The sequence below is a fragment of the Mustela nivalis genome (assembly GCF_964662115.1).
Source record: "Mustela nivalis genome assembly, chromosome: 7".
Taxonomy (NCBI): domain Eukaryota; kingdom Metazoa; phylum Chordata; class Mammalia; order Carnivora; family Mustelidae; genus Mustela; species Mustela nivalis.
In genome coordinates this window covers 134,475,223-134,494,707 of record NC_139026.1, presented here as the reverse complement: position 1 = coordinate 134,494,707, position 19,485 = coordinate 134,475,223, and the positions used below count along the sequence as shown (strand labels likewise).

General features: G+C 38.4%; 1 protein-coding gene across 24 annotated transcripts in view; it reads right to left on the bottom strand.

Annotated features, from left to right (window-relative positions):
• The window catches only part of ACBD5 (acyl-CoA binding domain containing 5), a gene marked incomplete at its 3' end in the record, with an annotated part of 91,912 nt that extends 73,265 nt beyond the window's left edge, over positions 1 to 18,647 (bottom strand). For 2 of the 24 annotated variants that reach the window (XM_082740917.1, XM_082740898.1), the window contains exons 1-7: positions 17,487 to 17,742; positions 17,132 to 17,303; positions 13,260 to 13,380; positions 11,651 to 11,723; positions 5,149 to 5,263; positions 5,018 to 5,050; positions 603 to 737 (exon numbers count right to left, since the gene is read on the bottom strand). In XM_082740917.1, coding sequence (XP_082597043.1) covers positions 603 to 737; positions 5,018 to 5,050; positions 5,149 to 5,263; positions 11,651 to 11,723; positions 13,260 to 13,380; positions 17,132 to 17,303; positions 17,487 to 17,501 — 664 coding nt within the window. In that variant the 5' untranslated portion in view covers positions 17,502 to 17,742. Of the gene's footprint in view, positions 1 to 602; positions 738 to 5,017; positions 5,051 to 5,148; positions 5,264 to 11,650; positions 11,724 to 13,259; positions 13,381 to 17,131; positions 17,428 to 17,486; positions 18,147 to 18,573 lie in introns of those variants that run through there. The other 22 variants (XM_082740908.1, XM_082740912.1, XM_082740903.1 and 19 more) reach the window with 20 other exon arrangements.
• Positions 18,648 to 19,485: the final 838 nt, after the last annotated feature.

Here is a 19,485-nt window from a genome sequence, read left to right as displayed (position 1 = left end):
GAGCCAAAGTCAGAGGCTTAACCCACTGAGCCACCCAGGCATCCCAGATACATTTCTTTTTTTTTTTTTAAAAGATTTTATTTATTTATTTGACAGAGAGAAATCACAAGTAGGCAGAGAGCAGGCAGAGAGAGGAGGAAGCAGGCTCCCCGCTGAGCAGAGAGCCCGATGCGGGACTCGATCCCAGGACCCTGAGATCATGACCTGAGCCGAAGGCAGCGGCTCAACCCACTGAGCCACCCAGGCGCCCCCAGATACATTTCTTTTTGTTTGTTTAAGTAAACTCTATGCTCGACATGGGGCTTGAACTCAGGGCTCTGCGATCAGCAGTCACATGCTCTACTGACTGAGTCAGCCAGGCCCTCCATAAAACACAGCATTTCAGGCAGCACCTTTAGAGAAGTAGTCTATTATTGTTAGTGTTCAAGTCCATCTAATCTGTCTACACATGAGGCTGACTGTCCCTGTACTTTTGGCCCCCAAAGAACTTGGTTATAAGATCAACAGCCCACATCCCACCATACACACTATTCTCATACAACACCAGATCAGCCCAAACCACTCCATATTGTTAAATTATTAGCTCATCATCCAAAGATTACCATTATCACTTTGTTCTGCTCCTTTCACTTCTTCTTGGGCCTCTTCTTCCTCAGATTCAGCTCCACTATCACTGCTTTCAGCTTTACCATTAACAGTTTTGGCATTTGGAGTAGAAGTCAGAACATTACCAAGATCTAAAATACGAAATGATGACTTAATCGCTAGTGCTCTAACATAGTAGAAAGCTGTAATTTACAAATAATACTGTCATTTACAAATAACTACTACAATAATTTTGAAGACTTAAAATTTTGACATATAATTACCAGTATTCTTTTCTTTGACTAGAAGTATACATATATTACATAAATAATCTTATTCAAGTATCAGTTTACAACAAAAAAAATCAGTTTACAAAAAGGCTATCTTAAATTCTTTCTAAACAAGACAGAACATAATGTTATTTTTAAGATAATTATCAATCAAAATAGTAAAGTTAGAGATGAGCGATCTTCTTTATACATAGTAAATGAAGAGACAGTTGCTGACATATTGAAAATGTAAATACAATAATCTCACCAATATTATAATTGAGCTACATTAAAAAATTTTTATCCTTTTATTACCTCTAAGGCTTTATATTTATCTTTCTTTGAAAGCATCAGTTAATACAATCAATCACTTAAAAAGGCACATACATTGTCCTACTGGCCAGTCATATGTTGAGAGTAAATACATCAAAACTTCTCAAACATTAACATGCATGGGAGATCCAGTTAAAATGCAGATTCTGAATCTGTAAGTCTGAAGTGATGTAAGATTCTGCATTTCTGTAAAGCTTCCCATGATGCCAATACTGTTGGACCTCATTTTGAGATACAGGGAATTCCATTTCCATCACTCTTTAAGATAATAAAGGACTTCTACATGGCTACTGGTCAAGAACAGTGGTCTCCCTCCATAAACTTTTGGGCTCATTCTTACTTACTCAAATGCATTTTGGATGGTTCCCTGCATCCCAAAGAACATCAAATTTCAACATCTCCATACATCTTAAACAGGAACAAAGAGTAAGAACTCAACTCCACCATTGCCATTGTGTTCTACTCTCTCTTCGAGAACCATGCAGCATCATGGCTTATGAACCTCCTTGTTTTTTCCCCTGACAACCAGAAAAAGCAAGACTAACAAAACAAAAAACAAGGGGAAAAAAACCTAACCAAAACAAACAAAAAAAACGAGAAACAAAAAGGCCTACCACTCACGGACATCTACAACAAAACTAAGCAACAGGGAATCTCCTAAACCCCCATCAAATGGATGGTTGTAGCAAAGTACTTGACCACAGCAAAAGCATCATCACAGCAGTTCTGTGAGAGGTGTAGAAAGCACACAGAATTACTAGCAAACCCGACTCAACATCCAAAAATCAGTTAATGATGTATACCAAACTAACAGAATAAAGGGCAAAAGCCACATGATTATCATAATAGATGCAGATAAAGCATCTGACAAAAATAAAATACTTTCATGATAATAATGCTGAAAAAATTAAAAATGCAAGAGAATTTCCTCAATCTGATAAAGGGTATCTACAAAAATTCACAATGAGCATCAAAATTAATCTTGAATGACTGAACATTTTTTTATCCCTATATTAAGACAAAAATGTTTGCTTTTGCCATCTCTATTTAATATGATACTTGACATTCTTGCCACAGCAATTAAACAAGAAAAATAAATAAAAGACATGCAGATTGAAAAGGAAAAAGTAAAAAAGTCTGTTTGCAAATGACATGCTCTTGTATACATGAAATCCTAGGAAATCTACAAAAAATAAAAACAAAAACTACTAGAACAAAAGGTTTGATGAGACTGCAGAATACAACATCCATCAACAAAAATCAACTATATTTCTACAACCTAACAATGAATAATCCAAACATGAAATTAGAAAATAATCTATAATAGAATGAATGAATAAAATGCTCAGCAGTATACTTGACAAAAGAAGGTATACGTATTTCACCGTGTAAATGACAAAACACTGTTGGAAGAAATTAAAGAACAAAATAAATGGACTGGAAGACAATATTGTTGTGATGACAATACTACTCAAAATGCACCACAATTCACTGCAATCTCTATTGGAATGTTGGTGACCTTTTTTGCAAAACATTGACAAGCTGATTCTAAAATTCATAGAGAAATGCAAAGGATCCAGGATGGTCAAAACAATCTTGAAAAAGGAAAAAGTTGGAGAGTTCATACTTTTGGATTTCAAAACTTACTATCTATGTATACTATGAAGAAGTACATATGACACAGATAACATCTGTTCTACTGGGCCTAAGTGGCTACTTTTTTAAAAAGATTTTATTTATTTATTTATTTATTTGACAGAGAGAGATTACAAGTAGGCAGAGAGGCAGGCAGAGAGAGAGAGGAGGAAGCAGGCTCCCTGCTGAGCAGAGAGCCCGATGCGGGACTCGATCCCAGGACCCTGAGATCACGACCTGAGCCAAAGGCAGCAGCCCAACCCACTGAGCCACCCAGGCGCCCCCCTAAGTGGCTACTTTTAATACCATTCTTAGTTAAAAGAAAAGTCAAGACTGCAAACTATGAAACACCCATATATTTTGACCTTGGCTATTAGATTTCTAATATTATTTCTTACAGATATACCTTCCTATATATTAGATGACATTTGTACAGGGTTACCATCAGCAGCATTTTTTGAAGATAGAAGAGGAAACAAATATAACACTGTATGTTAACTGTACTGAAATTAAAATTAAAAACTTAATACAAAAAAAGGAGGAAACAATCTAAATGTCCATTAGAATGTTATAGGTTAAATAAATTATGGTACACGTCCACATCCCTTACCCTTGAATCCAGATATGATTTAAAATCCAGTTTTCTAATATTGCAAATGTCATATACTAAATGTACTACACATTATGTAACACTTTCAACAGAGTTTAAGGCAGCTCCCACTAAAAAACAATAATAAAGTTTTTACAGCAAAATGTATGCATAGTCACTCTAAAAGAATAAAGATTTATTTAAAATAGTCTCATGTCATTTCAGGTCAGGGTCTACTGCTAAATTAGTTCATATTCAGTTCTTAGATTTTAAAGACACAAGAGGCCACATTAAAACTGTGTATAAGCTGAAAAACGGGCAAAAAGTGATAGAGGATTTTGGTTGCTTAAAGTAAAGGTTTTGCTCTCAAGTGAGCTGCCAAAACAGTATCTGGTTCATCAAGCTTTTTGAACTTTTATTTATTTTTTTTTTTAAAGATTTTATTTATTTGACAGAGAGAAATCACAAGTAGTCGGAGAGGCAGGCAGAGAGAGAGAGAGAGGGAAGCAGGCTCCCTGCTGAGCAGAGAGCCCGATGCGGGACTCGATCCCAGGACCCTGAGACCATGACCTGAGCCAAAGGCAGCGGCTTAACCCACTGAGCCACCCAGGCGCCCAAGCTTTTTGAACTTTTAAATTATAGCTTAGGGATTATGAACCTGAGCCTTTATTGTCGTTATTCACTCTTCCTTGTCTTTATAATTAGTTGTTTAAATATTTGCCTCCAGCCAGCTTAAATACGACTACAAACAGGTCCAGATTTATTCCCCTCTGAATCCTGGAAACATGCTTCACGTAGAGGACATGATATTTTTTCTGCATTGACTAGCATGACTCATATGGAAAATTATTTGTTAAAATTTGGTTCCTACAAGCAGATCAGTGATAGGGGTGTGGTTATATGAATGTTATGCTCAGTGGGCCTTCTATCGCAGACACAAACTGCAGACCTCAGGGAAGGTAACAGTTCTGAAACCTCTAATTTCTATCAATTAGTAAAAGATACTTTGTAAATAGGGATGCCAAGAAAATAAAACATATATAATTTTCATTTGAAGTAATTCTTACAGGCTCATTTCACTCTGCTTTCTTAAAAAAAAAAAATTAAAGAGCAAATGTTTATAGTTAAAGACAGGAAATTTGCCTATTATTCAACTCCTGCTCGTATGTAAAAAATAAACCTTTCAATTCTTTTCTGAGAACACAAAATCAAAATCCAAAAAAAAAAAAAAAAAAAAGACCAAGCTAAGTGAATTCACTGATTTCTTGTTTTAGGTTGCTACACTATATAGTTAAACCATACTATAAACATATCCTTATTAAAAATCATTTCAGCCATGGCGCTGTTAATGTAATTCAGAAAGTGAACCAGAAAGTCTGATCTATCAAAATAAAATCATGAATTCTGTTATAATTTTGTATATACTCAGTGAGCCACCTGTCATATTTTAATAACTTAAGGGTTAAAACTTCAGCATTTATAATATTTTTGAACTTTATGCAATGTATTTGCTTGGAATAAAAACTCTTGAGGTTTATATTTGGGCAAAACCCTTTTGGCATGTAAATTTTAAACAAAATGTTTAAGTGGATGTCATTTTTCCTACCTTCTAAGTATTTAGAGATTTTCTCCAGTCGGACTGGCATGTGAAAGTAAAAAAAAAAATTAGACATACAAATATTAATGCATACACGATAGATCAGTTGCTGGATTAAAAACAAGGTAAGACAGTCCAACCTGAGGTTAAGTCAGAAGTTTTGCCACTCTTTTTGTCTTCTACGATTTCATAAAATGGGCCTATGACATGTAGTAACTCTTCAACTTTCTCAGTCATCGGCATAGTTTCAAGAATCTGTAATCAAAAGAAATAAATCCTGTGAAATCATAAACTACTAATCGGATCTACACTAGTACCACATAATATAATATTTACAATTTATTTAATAATATTTTTGAGATTTTGATATTCATTTATAGATTCTCCAAAGTATCTGTATTAATTACATACTTAAAGTGTATATTCTCCTAGAAAAGTAATGTATATTAAAGATTTAAAAGTGCCTTGGGGCGCCTGGCTGGCTCAAGTCATGATCCCAGAGTCCTGGGATCGGGTCCCTCATCGGGCTCCCTGCTTGGCAAGAAGCCTGTTTCTCCCTCTCCCACTCCCCTGCTGTGTTCCCCCTCTCTCTGTCAAATAAATAAATAAAATCTTTTTTTTTTTAAGTGTCTTAATTTTGAAGTCTGTTTCACATAAGCTCCTTTTGAAATTTTACCCAATAACCTATAAATTGTACATTAAAAACTGAGGGCACTAATGTTAAATACAATAGAAAATTCTGGGGTTAGAGTAATATTATTCTGTCTATACTTTAAGGTAGTCATCACTTTCAGACACCTTCACACCTATGGGCCAATTTAGAATCACCAAATTTAAAGAGCAAGGTAAATTAACTGAAAAGGCATACTATATAAGTAGCAACCAACTGGTAAGAGATAAAAGGAAATATTTCCATACAGAACATACTCTGCAGATATTTAAGGTTAGCTTTGTATGTGCTGATAGGGAAAACATCTGAATTTTTTTTTTACAGGCAAAAAAGTAGTTAGCAAACAGTAACAGTATGATGCCATTACTGGTTTTTTTCTCTTTTTAAATGAGAAGATATAGATATAAATACATAAATGTGTTTCCTCAAAAATAAATAAATAATAAATAAATAAATAAATAAATGTGTTTCCTCAATCTGCAAAATAAAACTAAAAATAATTATCACTTAAACAATTAAAATGGAGGAAATAGAGAAGATTCACTTTTCATTTTATACTTTTTTGATGTTTGGATTTTTTTCATTTACATATATTACTTCTATCACTAAGGTGAACACATTTATTACTTTAAGCAATCAAAATCCTCTATCATTTTTGCATATTTTTCAGCTTCTACACAGTTTAAAGTGGCCACTTACATCTTTAAAATTAAGAACCTCAGACTTAGTCACTCTCCCTGCTTTATTGTTTGCTTACAGCCTATCTTTTGCAACACTATGTAAGCTCAGTGGAACAAGGCTTCATCTGTTTTGACCACTTCTGTATTTCCAGTGTCTAGTACATACAAGGAATTTAATAAACAAGGCGGGGGTGTGTTGAGAGATCATACAGAATGAACTATGCTAAAAATAACTGGTGTTAGTGATTACAATTTTAGAGCTCATTGTAAATTATCTAATTACTGCTCCTCTCAATGGATAGCAGGGCAAAAAATTGTTTTAACCATAAAATGCCTTTTTTAGAAGGAAGTACTTGTTATTGCAAGGCTGGAGCCATTAGGGAGGGCATTTTTATAGCTTATTATATAAACATGATCTGTAATATGTATGGATTACAACAATAATTCTAAGAATTAGATTTGACACAAAAATTGAAACTATTAGGCAATGTTTATTTATTTCTTTAGTTGTTTTTCTATTTATTTATTTATTTTTGGTGATGTTTACTTTGACGTGACCAAAGTCACAGTTACTAGATGGCAGAGATATAATTCAAACACAGGTCAGCACCCTTTACCCTATCCTGTACTGAGATAGTATACGTATGTAAAGACTTAACAGAATCTAGTTAGCCAACCATACATTCCATCTTGACTGACCCCAACTAAAACCTCCTTTGATTCCTCTTTCAAACCAGATCTCTTTTAGTTATCTCTCAATGTCAAGTCACTCCCAAAAAGTCGCTCTAATTTGTCCTTAAGTAGGGCTATTCAAATGTTTTGGTTTCTCATATCCCATAGATAATGGACTGAATTATGGATTCCAAAGAGCAGAACTAACTAGCTAAATAAATAAATGTAGTGTGTGCATTTCTAAGCAAATCTAAGCAGAGTAATTTTTCTTTCAATAAGCTAGAATTTCAGTAGTCAATACAGTTGGGACACATAACGGTCACAGCAAGATACACCCAGAATTTAAGAGATTACTCTCTGAAGAAGAAACTTTAAAAATACAAAACCCAAGAAGAATGACCTTCTGCAAAATTCTCTCCTTCACTCCAATGCTGAAATCAAAGAAATGGTATGCGGGTGGTTGGGCGTGCGTGCGTGTGCACACACACACACGAGATCATCAGCAGAGACAGAGACACAGAAAGACCAGCAGAGCCAGTTAAATCTCAGTCTAGGTAACTACTCCTTAACCCCAAAGATTTTATTTACAATGTAAGTGAACTAAATCAAATCAACTGGACTGTAACCTTTCCAAATGAAGACTGGTGAGCTACAAGGACTCTCAAAGCAGCATCCAAAGTACAATAATTTTTCTAGGTTTCTCCAGCACATTTCCTTGGTAAGAAATATCAATTCTGTCTGATGAAAATATCCTGTCAAAGGTACAGATACACAGTATTATAAAGCAAAGATTAAATTCCTTGGTTTTGTTTTGTTTTGTTTTGGTCAGATGAACACATCTTTTTTTTTAAGATTTTATTTATTTGTCAGAGAGAGAGGACACAAGCAGGGGGAGCAGCAGGCAGAGGGAGAAGCACGCTCCTGGCTGAGCAAGAAGCCCAATGTGGGACTCGATTCCAGGACCCTGAGATCATGACCTGAGCCAAAGGCAGATGCCTTACTGATAAGCCACCCAGGCATCCCGAACACATCTATTAATGTCACCCAAATCTCAGTGTCCTATGCTGTTCTATAGACAATCTTACAGTTTCCCAAGTGCCTCTGACATTTTGAGGGGTGTCCTACATCTTAATTCTGAGCCTGCTGTGCACTAGAAGAGTAGAACACCCACTGTAAGCTAAGGAATTAGCGTTCTGAGGAAAAAAAAATTAGCATTCTGGCTTTTCTCTACATTTCCAGAAGACGATTATCATCAGTCAAGCCTTAAAAAGAGAAAGCCAATGTTCTGGACTTATAGAGCTATGGACCAGACCCTCAGCCATGGTAACTTAAAGGTTCCATCCTTTATGAGAGTCTGTTCTAATCCTCCCTCTACTACAGTCATTATCCCATCCTCTTAGAAATCCTGAAATAATTAGTCTGGCGTTATACTAGGTTGTTTTTGTTTTTTTTTTTAACAAGTTTCCCCTAGTGATTCCAATGTGTAGCCGGAGTTGAGTACACTGACCTCTCCTTAAATCTAACAGACATAATGCATATTATTCAAGTTCTGGTTAATTCTCCAGGCATCCTCATTTAGAAAGCCTATATAACTTGGGGGCAGCTGGCTGGCTCAGTCAGTAGAACATGCGACGCTTAATCTTGGGGTTTTAAGTTCGAGCCCCACACTGGGTGTAGAGATTCTTAAAAATAAAATCTTTAAAACAAAAAAAGAGTTAGCCTGTAAAATTTGTACAGAAAATAGAATTTTATATTATGTTTTGGTTTTGAATCAAAATTAACTTTATTTAAAGAATTATGCCTTTGGCTCAGGTCATGATCCCATAGTCTGGGATTGAGCCCCGCATCGGGCTCTCTGCTCAGCGGGGAGCCTGCTTCCTCCTCTCTCTCTGCCTGCCTCTGCCTACTTGTGATCTCAGTCTGTCAAATAAATAAATAAAATATTTTAAAAAATTATTCTAAAAGAATTTTTAGAATTTTTTTTTCTTTAAAAGTATTTAAGTTTTTTTAAGTTTTTTTCAATTTTTCTGTTTTTTTTTTTAATTTTTATTTTCAGCATAACAGTATTCCTTGTTTTTACACCTCATGCAGTGCTCCATGCAATATGTGCCCTCTCTAATACCCACCATCTGGTTCCCCCAACCTCCCACCCCTCACCCCTACAAATCCCTCAGATTGATTTTGAGTCCTTTTTGTTTATGTTCACAGATAATTTATATAAAATTTCAGTGATATTTTACTGGATAGTTTATAAATTACAAAAAGCAATTTTCCAGAGAACATTATCTATTGTAAGATTTAATAAATTGGTAATTCCTTAAACATTTGAATGCAAAAGCACAGAATGAGATTTATACTAAAAGAGTAATTCTAAAGGGCAATAGCACAATGAACTATATTTATAAATATAATTTAACAAATGGTTCAGTTAGTGAACTACTGTAATTAGAAAAAGTCTCAGGGAGCCTGGGTGGCTCAACTGATTAAATATCTGCCGGCCTTCAGCTCAGGTCATGATGTCAGGATCCCAGGATCTAGCCCAGCATCAGGCACCCTGCTCAGCGAGGAGACTGCTTCTCCCTCTCCCTCTGCCTCTCTCTCTCAAATAAGTAAATAAAATCTTTTTTAAAAAATCTCCCAAATTCAGTAATCAAATCTTTGGGACAATATACTACCAAACACCATTATTTAATATATAGATATATTTTTAAGTAATATCCAACTTGGGGCTCAAACTCACAACCCTGAGATATACTCTACCAACCTGAGTATAGAACTCTACCAACTGAGCCAGTCAGGCACCTCCCACCTGCTGCCACATCATCACTTAAAAGCATATAATTTTATCTGCTGATATCCAGAAGGCAAATCTCTAAAACTATTTTCAAAAACTAATCAAATTTTCAATCCTAACAGTCTTAGATTTATCTCTAAAAGGTTCCTATAAATTTTATTATATTCACAAGATGAAAAATGAAATTTTAAAAGTCTGATTGGAAATAGTTTAGTCTTTCAGAGAGGTAGTTATAGAATCTACAGGTACAGTAGAAGTATCTTAATACAGCTAAAAGGCAGCAAGTTAGTTTAAATCCATCTCCCTCCCACTTTAAACTGTGGCTACATCATTAATTAATCAATAGGGAAAATGGGTAAATTTCACCTAATGGGTCAATTCAACTTTACATGATGGAAGTGTGTCTTAAAAATTAGAATGATATTTAAAAGAAAGAAAAGGAATAGTTACCAAACTAAAAAGGCTTTAGATTTTCTCTGCTTTTGAAAGGCTCCTTTCTTGTTGTGCTACTGATATAGTTAAAAGCCAAAAGGACTAAATTCTGACTTATGTCATAGATAAACTAGGCCCACTAAATAAAAACTGCGAAAATTTAACAAAGGGCACAACTTTGAACAGTATAGGAGATACCAAAATAAAACAAAATAAATGAATCTCAACTGACCAAACAGAAATTACTTCTAGAAATGAACACTGTGAAACAATCTGGCAAAAGAACTATTCCTTTTCACAGATTTTTATGTTCACAGATAATTTATATAAAATTACCAAACGGAGGGGCGCCTGGGTAGCTCACTGGGTTAAAGCCTCTGCCTTCGGCTCAGGTCATGATCCCAGGGTCCTGGGATCGAGCCCCACATCAGACTCTCTGCTCAGCAGGGAGCCTGCTCCCCCCTCTGTCTGCCTGCCTCTCTGCCTACTTGTGATCTCTGTCAAATAAATAAATAAATAAATCTTTAAAAAAAAAAAAAAAGATTACCAAACGGACCTAAATTTCACAATTTCTGATCCAGTTCCAAAATATAAAAGATATAAAAAGATACTAAGAGTTCTTTAAAATCCAAGATTTCTTCAGAAATTTGCTCCTCAAAACAATCCCTTGAACCGACTTAAAAGAGCTAGTGAAAGGAATGCCCTCCTTACTAACTACCAGAGAAATTAAAAGCTTCCTTATCTTATTCTGCTTCTGAGATCTCTGCATTCACAGCAAAATGCTTGTTACTAAGAAGTCCCATGACCAAAAAAAAAAAAAAAAAAAAAAAAAAGTCCCATGACAGGAATATCTCAATTTGTGGGTCAAACTTGATGAGAACACTGATGGCCAGGGTTGTTAACTATTTCTCCTAAATAAAAAGTTCCAAAGCAGAAATGTTCTCAAGACAGCCAAGGTACTTCCCAGATTCCTGAGAAAGGGACTTCAATATTTCAAGGAATTCCTATTTCTACAACTTTCTGAAGAAGTTCACTATGGAGAAAGACAGGGAAAATGAAAACAAACAAACAAACAAACAACCACATCATTACAATGTGATCTCAAATAAAAAACAGTTACCTTAAGATGAACATTTAGGAGACAGATAAAATCCTAATAAATTCAATAACACAGATCTTATATTCTAATATATTATAATCTATTTGTTTGCTAATTTGCTTGATAACAAATTAAATTAGAGCTGCTCTGGATATTTTCATTTTCCTTCTTTTTTTAATCTCATAACCCTGAAATCAAGATCTGAGCGGAGATCAAGAATCAGACACTTAACTCTCTAAGCCACCCAGGTGTCCCATGAAATATTTTCATTTTCTTTTGTGAATTATTTCCTTACCTTTTTCATTTCTTCAACATATGCAATCATGGCTTCCTCTTTGGTCATATCACCCAATGAATTCCAAGCATCCCTAGAAATGAGAATATCCAAGTAACAAAAAGACACGTTTTCCAATTGCCCAGAATACAACATTATGTCAAAATGCTATAGGGTCATTAATTTAAAACAGTCTCTCTTCTTAAAGCCTACACAAGGGACGCCTGGGTGGCTCAGTTGGTTAAGCAGCTGCCTTCGGCTCAGGTCATGATCCCAGCGTCCTGGGATCGAGTCCCACATCGGGCTCCTTGCTCCGCGGGGAGCCTGCTTCTCCCTCTGACTCTGCCTTCCACTCTGTCTGCCTATGCTTGCTCTCGCTCGCTCTCTCTCTGACAAATAAATAAATAAAATCTTTAAAAAAAAAAAAAAAAAAAAAAAGCCTACACAAAAATATTATGCTCTCTTGGGGCACCTGGGTGGCTCAGTGGGTTAAAGCCTCTGCCTTTGGCTCAGGTCATGATCTCAGGGTCCTGGGATCAAGCCCCGCATCCGGCTCTCTGCTCAGCAAGGAGCCTGCTTCCCTTCCTCTCTTTCTGCCTGCCTCTCTGCCTACTTGTGATCTCTGTCAAATAAATAAATAAAAGTATTAAAAAAAATTATGCTCTCAAAGGATCACTTTAAATATATCATCTTAAAAGTATTAAAGTAAATAAGCTGTCAAATTAAACAGTATTTAAAACTAGTAATCAGGGTGCCTGGGTGGCTCAGTGGGTTGGGCCGCTGCCTTCGGCTCAGGTCATGATCTCAGGGTCCTGGGATCGAGTCCCATATCAGACTCTCTGCTCAGCAGGGAGCCTGCTTCCCTCTCTCTCTCTCTGCCTGCCTCTCTGCCTACTTGTTGTGATCTCTGACTGTCAAATAAATAAATAAAATCTTTTTTGAAAAATCAAATTTCTATTCAAGTACAGCGTAACAGGAAGGACAGCCTAGATAAAAAGTTAGCATAGCAGTCCCTTAGTTATGTGCCTAGTTACTTATCATCTAAATGCTCAAAGCAAACTGTCACTTGGCAAGTCAAGTCACTATTTTTCTTAGTAGGTATGAGAGGCAAGAGAATTTGTTTGTTTAATTGACTTTGGGAGTTTCTCTTCTAACAAGAAATGAAAAAAACTCCATCAGGAATGGCTAACTGAAAATGATTTTTTTTTTAATCTTTGATATACTTTTTGGTTTTATTGTTTTCCTCTCTTCTCCAAGACTTTTTTTTTTTTTTTAAGATTTTATTTATTTATTTGACAGAGAGAAATCACAAGTAGACGGAGAGGCAGGCAGAGAGAGAGAGAGAAGCAAGCTCCCCGCTGAACAGAGAGCCCAATGCGGGACTCGATCCCAGGACCCTGAGATCATGACCTGAGCCGAAGGCAGCGGCCCAACCCACTGAGCCACCTAGGCACCCCTCCAAGACTTTTCTATTTGCATGAAATTGTGTTAAAAGCACATGAAGGATAAAAACTGGATCTAGCATGTTAGAACACTTCTGCTCAGAATAATACATAACCACATAATTAAGTCATTTGATAATTATGTCACTAAAGTAAAATTCCTTTCATAGTTCTCTATATGAAATTACCATTTGTATCTTCCAATAGGATCCCAGAATCCAGGCCTTGAAAGTTTACAGGGTCCTTCAGTTGCCTGCTTATAGAAGCTGTAGAATTTGAGCATCATTTCATTTGTTGGCTGAAATGAACCTATTGGAAACATATTAAACACAGATCACCTGGAGAATACAATCAATAATATAAGGTTACAAATCAGCTTAGCTATACTAATAGTGATTTTTAAATATTTCATTAATAGTTCAGATAATCATTTATTTCTGTGATATAGAAACAAACATTATGGCTCTGTTAGTTGCTATACTCCTTTGATTTTTTTAAAGATTTTATTTATTTATTTTACAAAGACACAGTGAGAAAGGGAACATAAGCAGAAGAAGTGGGAGAGGGAGAAGCAGGCTCCCCACTGAGCAGGGAGCCCAATGCAGGGCTCAATCCTAGGACTCGGGACCACGACCTAAGCCGAAAGGCAGATGCCCAACGACTGAGTCACCCAGGCGACCCAACTATACTCCTTTGATTAAAAAAAAAAAACTCTGAGGGGCGCCTGGATGGCTCAGTTGGTTGGGTGACTGCCTTCAGCCCAGGTCATGATTCCAGAGTCCTGGGATGGAATCCCATACTGGGCTCCCTGCTCAGTGGGGAGTCTGCTTCTCCCTCTGACCCTCTCCCCTCTCATGCTCTCTCTCACTCATGGTCTCTCTGAAATAAACAAATAAAATCTTAAAAACAAAAACACTCTGAGGTTTTTACACTTTAATAACAATGCCCAACATAGCTCAATAAATTAAAGAATAAATGAATAAATATGCTGTAGGTATAACTAAAATAACCGGCAAATGTCATTTAAAAAAGCAATATATGAAAATACAGAATATAATAAGGTATTTTTTTTAAAGATTTTATTTATTTATTTGACAGAGAGAAATCACAAGTAGATGGAGAGGCAGGCAGAGAGAGAGAGAGGGAAGCAGGCTCCCTGCTGAGCAGAGAGCCCGATGTGGGGCTCGATCCCAGGACCCCGAGATCATGACCTGAGCCGAAGGCAGAGGCTGTAACCCACTGAGCCACCCAGGTGCCCCAAGTTAATAAGGTATTTTTTAATGAGGTATTTTTATTCAAAGACTGGACAAACCAAACTGAATGAAACAAATGAAAAAGTTAAATGTACACTCTGTTTTATGAAAACCTCAATCTTAAGAAATTCAACTCTTCGGGGCACCTGGGTAGCTCAGTCAGCTGAGCCTTCGGCTTGGGCTGTGACCCCAGTGTTCTGGGATAGAGCCCTGGGTCAGGCTCCCTACTCAGCCAGGATTCTGCTTCTCCCCCTCCTGCCCACTTGTTCTCCCTCTCACTATCTCTGTCTATTTCAAATAAATAAATAAAATATTAAAAAAAGAAATTCAAATTTCCTCTTGGCCAAATTTCAATTTCTTGATGAATAAAGAAGTTTTGCTAAAGTCAACCAGTGTGTGCTGTGGTAGAAAAAGAGTTAATCCAAGAAAAAGAGATTTCTTGGGACTCCTGGGTGGCTCAGTCAGTTGAGCACCTGCCTTTGGCTCTGGTCATGATCACAAGGTCCTGGGATCCAGTCCCATCAGACTACCTGTTCAGTGGGGAGTCTGCTTCTCCCTCTCTCTCTGCCCCTTCCCCCTGCTCATCCTCTCTCTCTCTCTTAAATAAATAAATAAATAAATAAAATCTTTAAAAATTTTTTTTTCAAATTGTATGCATGAGTACTATAAGTTGCAATACTTAAGAACACGGAAAACTGGAATGCAAATGTTTTATAATAACTACCTAAATAATTATGATACATATATACAACAGGATAGTTTATAACTACAGCCCTTAAAAATTATATGGTATGAAAATATAAACAATGGCTTGAGAAAAGTTTCACTACCTACTATAAAATGAGAAAAAAACAGTAGTTTAAAAATAGCATATCCAGTATAATTCATTTTTGCAAAATAAGTATGTACCTAAAAAGCAAATAGAAGGAAATGCATCAAAATGTTGAAGAAGATATCTCTGGAGATAGTAAGCACAGAGATTATTTTTATCTTCTTTTTTGCTTACTTGTGTTTTAAAATGTTTGATATTCAGTGTGTTTGTATATTACTTTTATACCATAATCAGTATAAAAATAAAACTGTAAAAAGATATTTTTAAAACTTCACAGATTTCATAATAAACAGATAATGTGTAGTAATCAAAAATGAGTAGTTTATAAACGTTGTGAAAATTACAACATAGAGAAGCTGAGAGCTGGTGTTTCAGGTTTGGCCAAGAATGAATAATTAAGTCCAAAATCACAGTAACAAAGATCTATATATAATATATGCTCCTTTTGGAGTATCTATTAGATATATTATTTCAATAATATGGTCCTCCTTTATGTAAGAGGTAAAAAAAAATGGGGAAATTACAGTTAAAATGGTTACCTATTTTTTTAAGGTCTGAAATAAAGTTTTGAGAAAATATTTTTAAGATGGTTACCTGTTTAAATAAAACAAACTAAATTTGAAACACCAAGAGCCTCATCTCATTGTATCTTCAGTAAATCAAAATAGGATTTAAAAGTTTATTTGTTAAGGTGAGTGACATATACATTAGAATAGATTACAGCAAAAACTGATAACATATTGTATATATTCTGTGAGTAAGACACCAGATAAAGTACAATCTGTCCTCAAGGTGCTCTCACATAATATATGAGAACCCCATCCTGGGGCTGGATCCCAGGATGCAGCGGTCATGACCCAAGCCAAAGGCCTACGCTTAACCAACTAAGTCACTCAGGCACCCCTGTTCATTCACTCTTAACAACCCCCTCATATGTCCTCCCCTTGTTCTATGTTTGAGATTACGAAAGGAATACTATTTTGTGTATATGTTTTCAAAACCTTTTGAATCTGCAATTAATAAATTTTTATTCAAGTATTGAATATTCATTACCAAGTCAATTCATGATTAATTAAAATAGAAAACATATTAAATGCTGCAATAACGGTGTATTCCGTGAGCATTCACTGAGTTTTATGCTCTGGCACAGTAATCATGCTTAAAAGCATCATTTAAAAAAACACAAGTTTACTGTGGAAAATAATTCATATTATGAAGAAGGATAAGAAGTAAAAGATCAAAGTTCCCCCTGCCAAGCCTTTCCACAGGAAAAAAAAAAAATATTTGAATAATGGCTTTAAACTTCCCAACTTCGGTCAAACACATAAAATTACAAGAAGCTCTGTAAACGCTAAACAGGATGAATTTGAAGAAAACCACACACCTGGACACATCACGGTCAAATTGCTAAAAGCCAATGATAAAAAGGTTAAAGGTAGCCTGAGAAATGACACATTAAATACAAAGGAACAACTGGAAGGACTTTTTCCTTAAGCTGCAAGGAAGGCCCAATGTAAGAATAAGAAAGAGAGCACGAGAACAAGAGATTAGCACACATAAAAAAAAGTCACAAAAATATGTATTTATTAAAAAATAATTTTACAAATGAATATAGCACATCAAAAGTTTCTGAACGGCTCAAATAGTACACTTTATGAGGATGCGGCACCAAGCATCCCCAACCTAGTTTTGTTTTGTTTTGTTTTAACATATCCAAATCCGCAGTCATTAAGTAACAGACTTTTGTTTTCAGCAATAAACACTGCTCAAAATCGGAGTAATATATTTGTCTCGTGCTTGAAAGATCAGCAGGTAATTAACACCCTTTACCTTTCCTCCAATTACATTCCTTTCAAACGCAGCAACCGAGGAGGCTGTATTTAGCAAAGCTACAAGCTGAAAGAAGATTAAAGGAGGCGAGGTTCGGAAACTGGGGCCTCGGGCCTCTGCAGAAGTGGGGGCCCGGCGCACTTACCATTTTTCGGCAAACTCTGGATCACCTTCACCGCCGCCTGAAACCTGGTTTCGTGCACGGATCTCGTGTCCGCCATCTCCAGCCGCCAACGCCGGCCCCAGTCCCGGTCCCAAGGTCTGTCGGCAGGAATCAGGCAGCAGCAGCACCAGCTTTCCCAGGAGCCTGCATGAAACTGGAACATGGAGCGCAGCCGCGGATCAACATGCCCAAAGGGAGGAGGCCCACGCAGCTGGTCATTGCCCCGTCGCCCTGCCCTATCCAGGACACACAGAACGAGGTGGCCCAGCTCGTTCCTCCTCCCCGGGGCGTGACCTAGGCCGAGAAGCCGGCCCGCCGACACACAAAAACAACTCACCGAGAGGAAGAGCATCTCTAGCACAACACCGAGGGGCTCCGGCCACCCGTGGTCTCGGAGCCGCTCTTGCACCCGCAGGACCCTAGCGGAGCAGCCACACTCCCCATCCCGGCGGGGTCCGTCGGTCAGCAGGCGCGCTCCCCACGGCCCCGCCCCAGAGCCTCTAAAGGACCCACTAGCTGCCGCCGCCACTGCGGCCGCTCAGCGGACTCCACCCACCCGCCCGCGTCCGAGGCAACGACGCGCGCGGCTGTGGGTTGCCTGGGTAGGGCCAGAGAGGAAGGCGAGGCAGAGAAGCGGATGGATCGGGATCTCGCTTTTTTGGGGGGGGGTGGGGGGGGTCTCGCTTTTTGAATAGGCCGGACCGCCGCGTCGGTGCAGCCGGACGGGGGACAGGGGACGCGGGGTTGGGTCCTGCGACAGGGCCCTGAGGTCCACAGCGACTGCCCTCTTAGGTTTAGGTTTGAGGAATGTGATGGGACCTAAGAAAGGGCTTTAGGTCAGGATAGGCTCAGTGCGAACCTTATGTTCTGCCATTCGAGTTCTGGCGATCTTGACAGTGTCCTAAAGAGTAGATGGAAGCATTTGAGGTGCTGGGTCCAAGTGTTCAGCAGTGCTCGGGCCGCGATTGTTTGGCAGCTTTAGCCGCCTCGAGCCAAGAACGTCTGAGAGTAACCAAAGGTGTGTGGGAAGGTTGCCGACCCCTGGACGGGGCAGCGGGGAGCGAGGGCACCTTCCCCAGCACCACCACTAACATCTTGCCCCGAGGAGCCGGGCACGGCCCACCTTCAGCCCGATTTAATAGGCCACAGGGCTCGGGGGAGAGAGCACTGAAGACCCACTACGGATTGTCAACCCTAAAAGGTTGTCTACTATAACGCCCCGCGACCTCAGGCACCTCGAAGAGCCCCCAGCCCCACCGCAAGGGGACAGGCAGGGGTTTCAGGGATGGAGTCCTGCGGCCCGGAAACCCCCGAGTTGCCAGGGCCTCTTTGTCACTTCGGGGTGGGTTAGGAGCGTTACTAGCGGATATTCAGGCGCAGACAGTAAGCCACTCTTCCCTCCGAGCCGCACTGCCGGCATTTACCTTGGCATTACCCGGCAAGGCCCGTCCGGTATCGTCCCCGACGCCCGCCCCTCGCCCTGCCCCCGTGGACTTGTGGGAAATGTAGTCCCCCTACCCCCTCCGCGGCGCTTCCGGATACCTCCCTGGGCGGCTGGCGTTCTTCCCACCTGTTCCGGTTCGGTTTCTCCGTACCGCCGCCGCTGCGGCCGTTGCGGCGGAAATCCCTTCTTTCCCGCTGCGTCGCGCTGTGGGGCGAATTCACAATGTCACAACCGCTCCCAGCAAGAGAGACCCTCCGGGGTGCCTTCAGAGGTATCCTGATGTGACCTGGTGTGAATGGGAAAACTGGGGTCTAATTTTTGCTGCTGCTTGCTTAGTAGCTTTGGGGGCAGGTGTAGGAAGGCAGGCGCCGTGTAGGTAATAAAGACTACCGCTTTCCTAAGTGCCAGGTATTTGCCAGGAGAATAACATGTTCCAAAACCGCTGTAGGGTATGTACGAATGAGGAAATGGAGGCTCACAGTAACTGATTGGCCCAAGGTCCCACAGTTTAGTAAGTAGCAGAGCCAGGAGTCCGTCCAAAAAACTCTTACTTTACATCTTAGACTGACGCCCAAGTTTTAGAAACTAACAGTTTTGTAATTTACTCAAACTAGGAAGAATTAATTGTTTTAATATCTGCTGCTTCTCCTCTATGGTTTTTATTATTATTATTATTATTATTATTATATTCATTTCAGTTCCAATCTGTTCAGTCATGCCTACTTACAAAAGGGCTTGGGTGTTAGTATTTCTAAGTCTTCATTTTGGCAAGTCTTCATTAAGTATTAAGCAAATGTATAGCATGTTGGTCGTTAGGTACGGGATGAATAGGAATTTCCTGTCAGTGATTTATGTGTAATTTCCATTTGCAGGTAGTACTGATTTCCAAAAA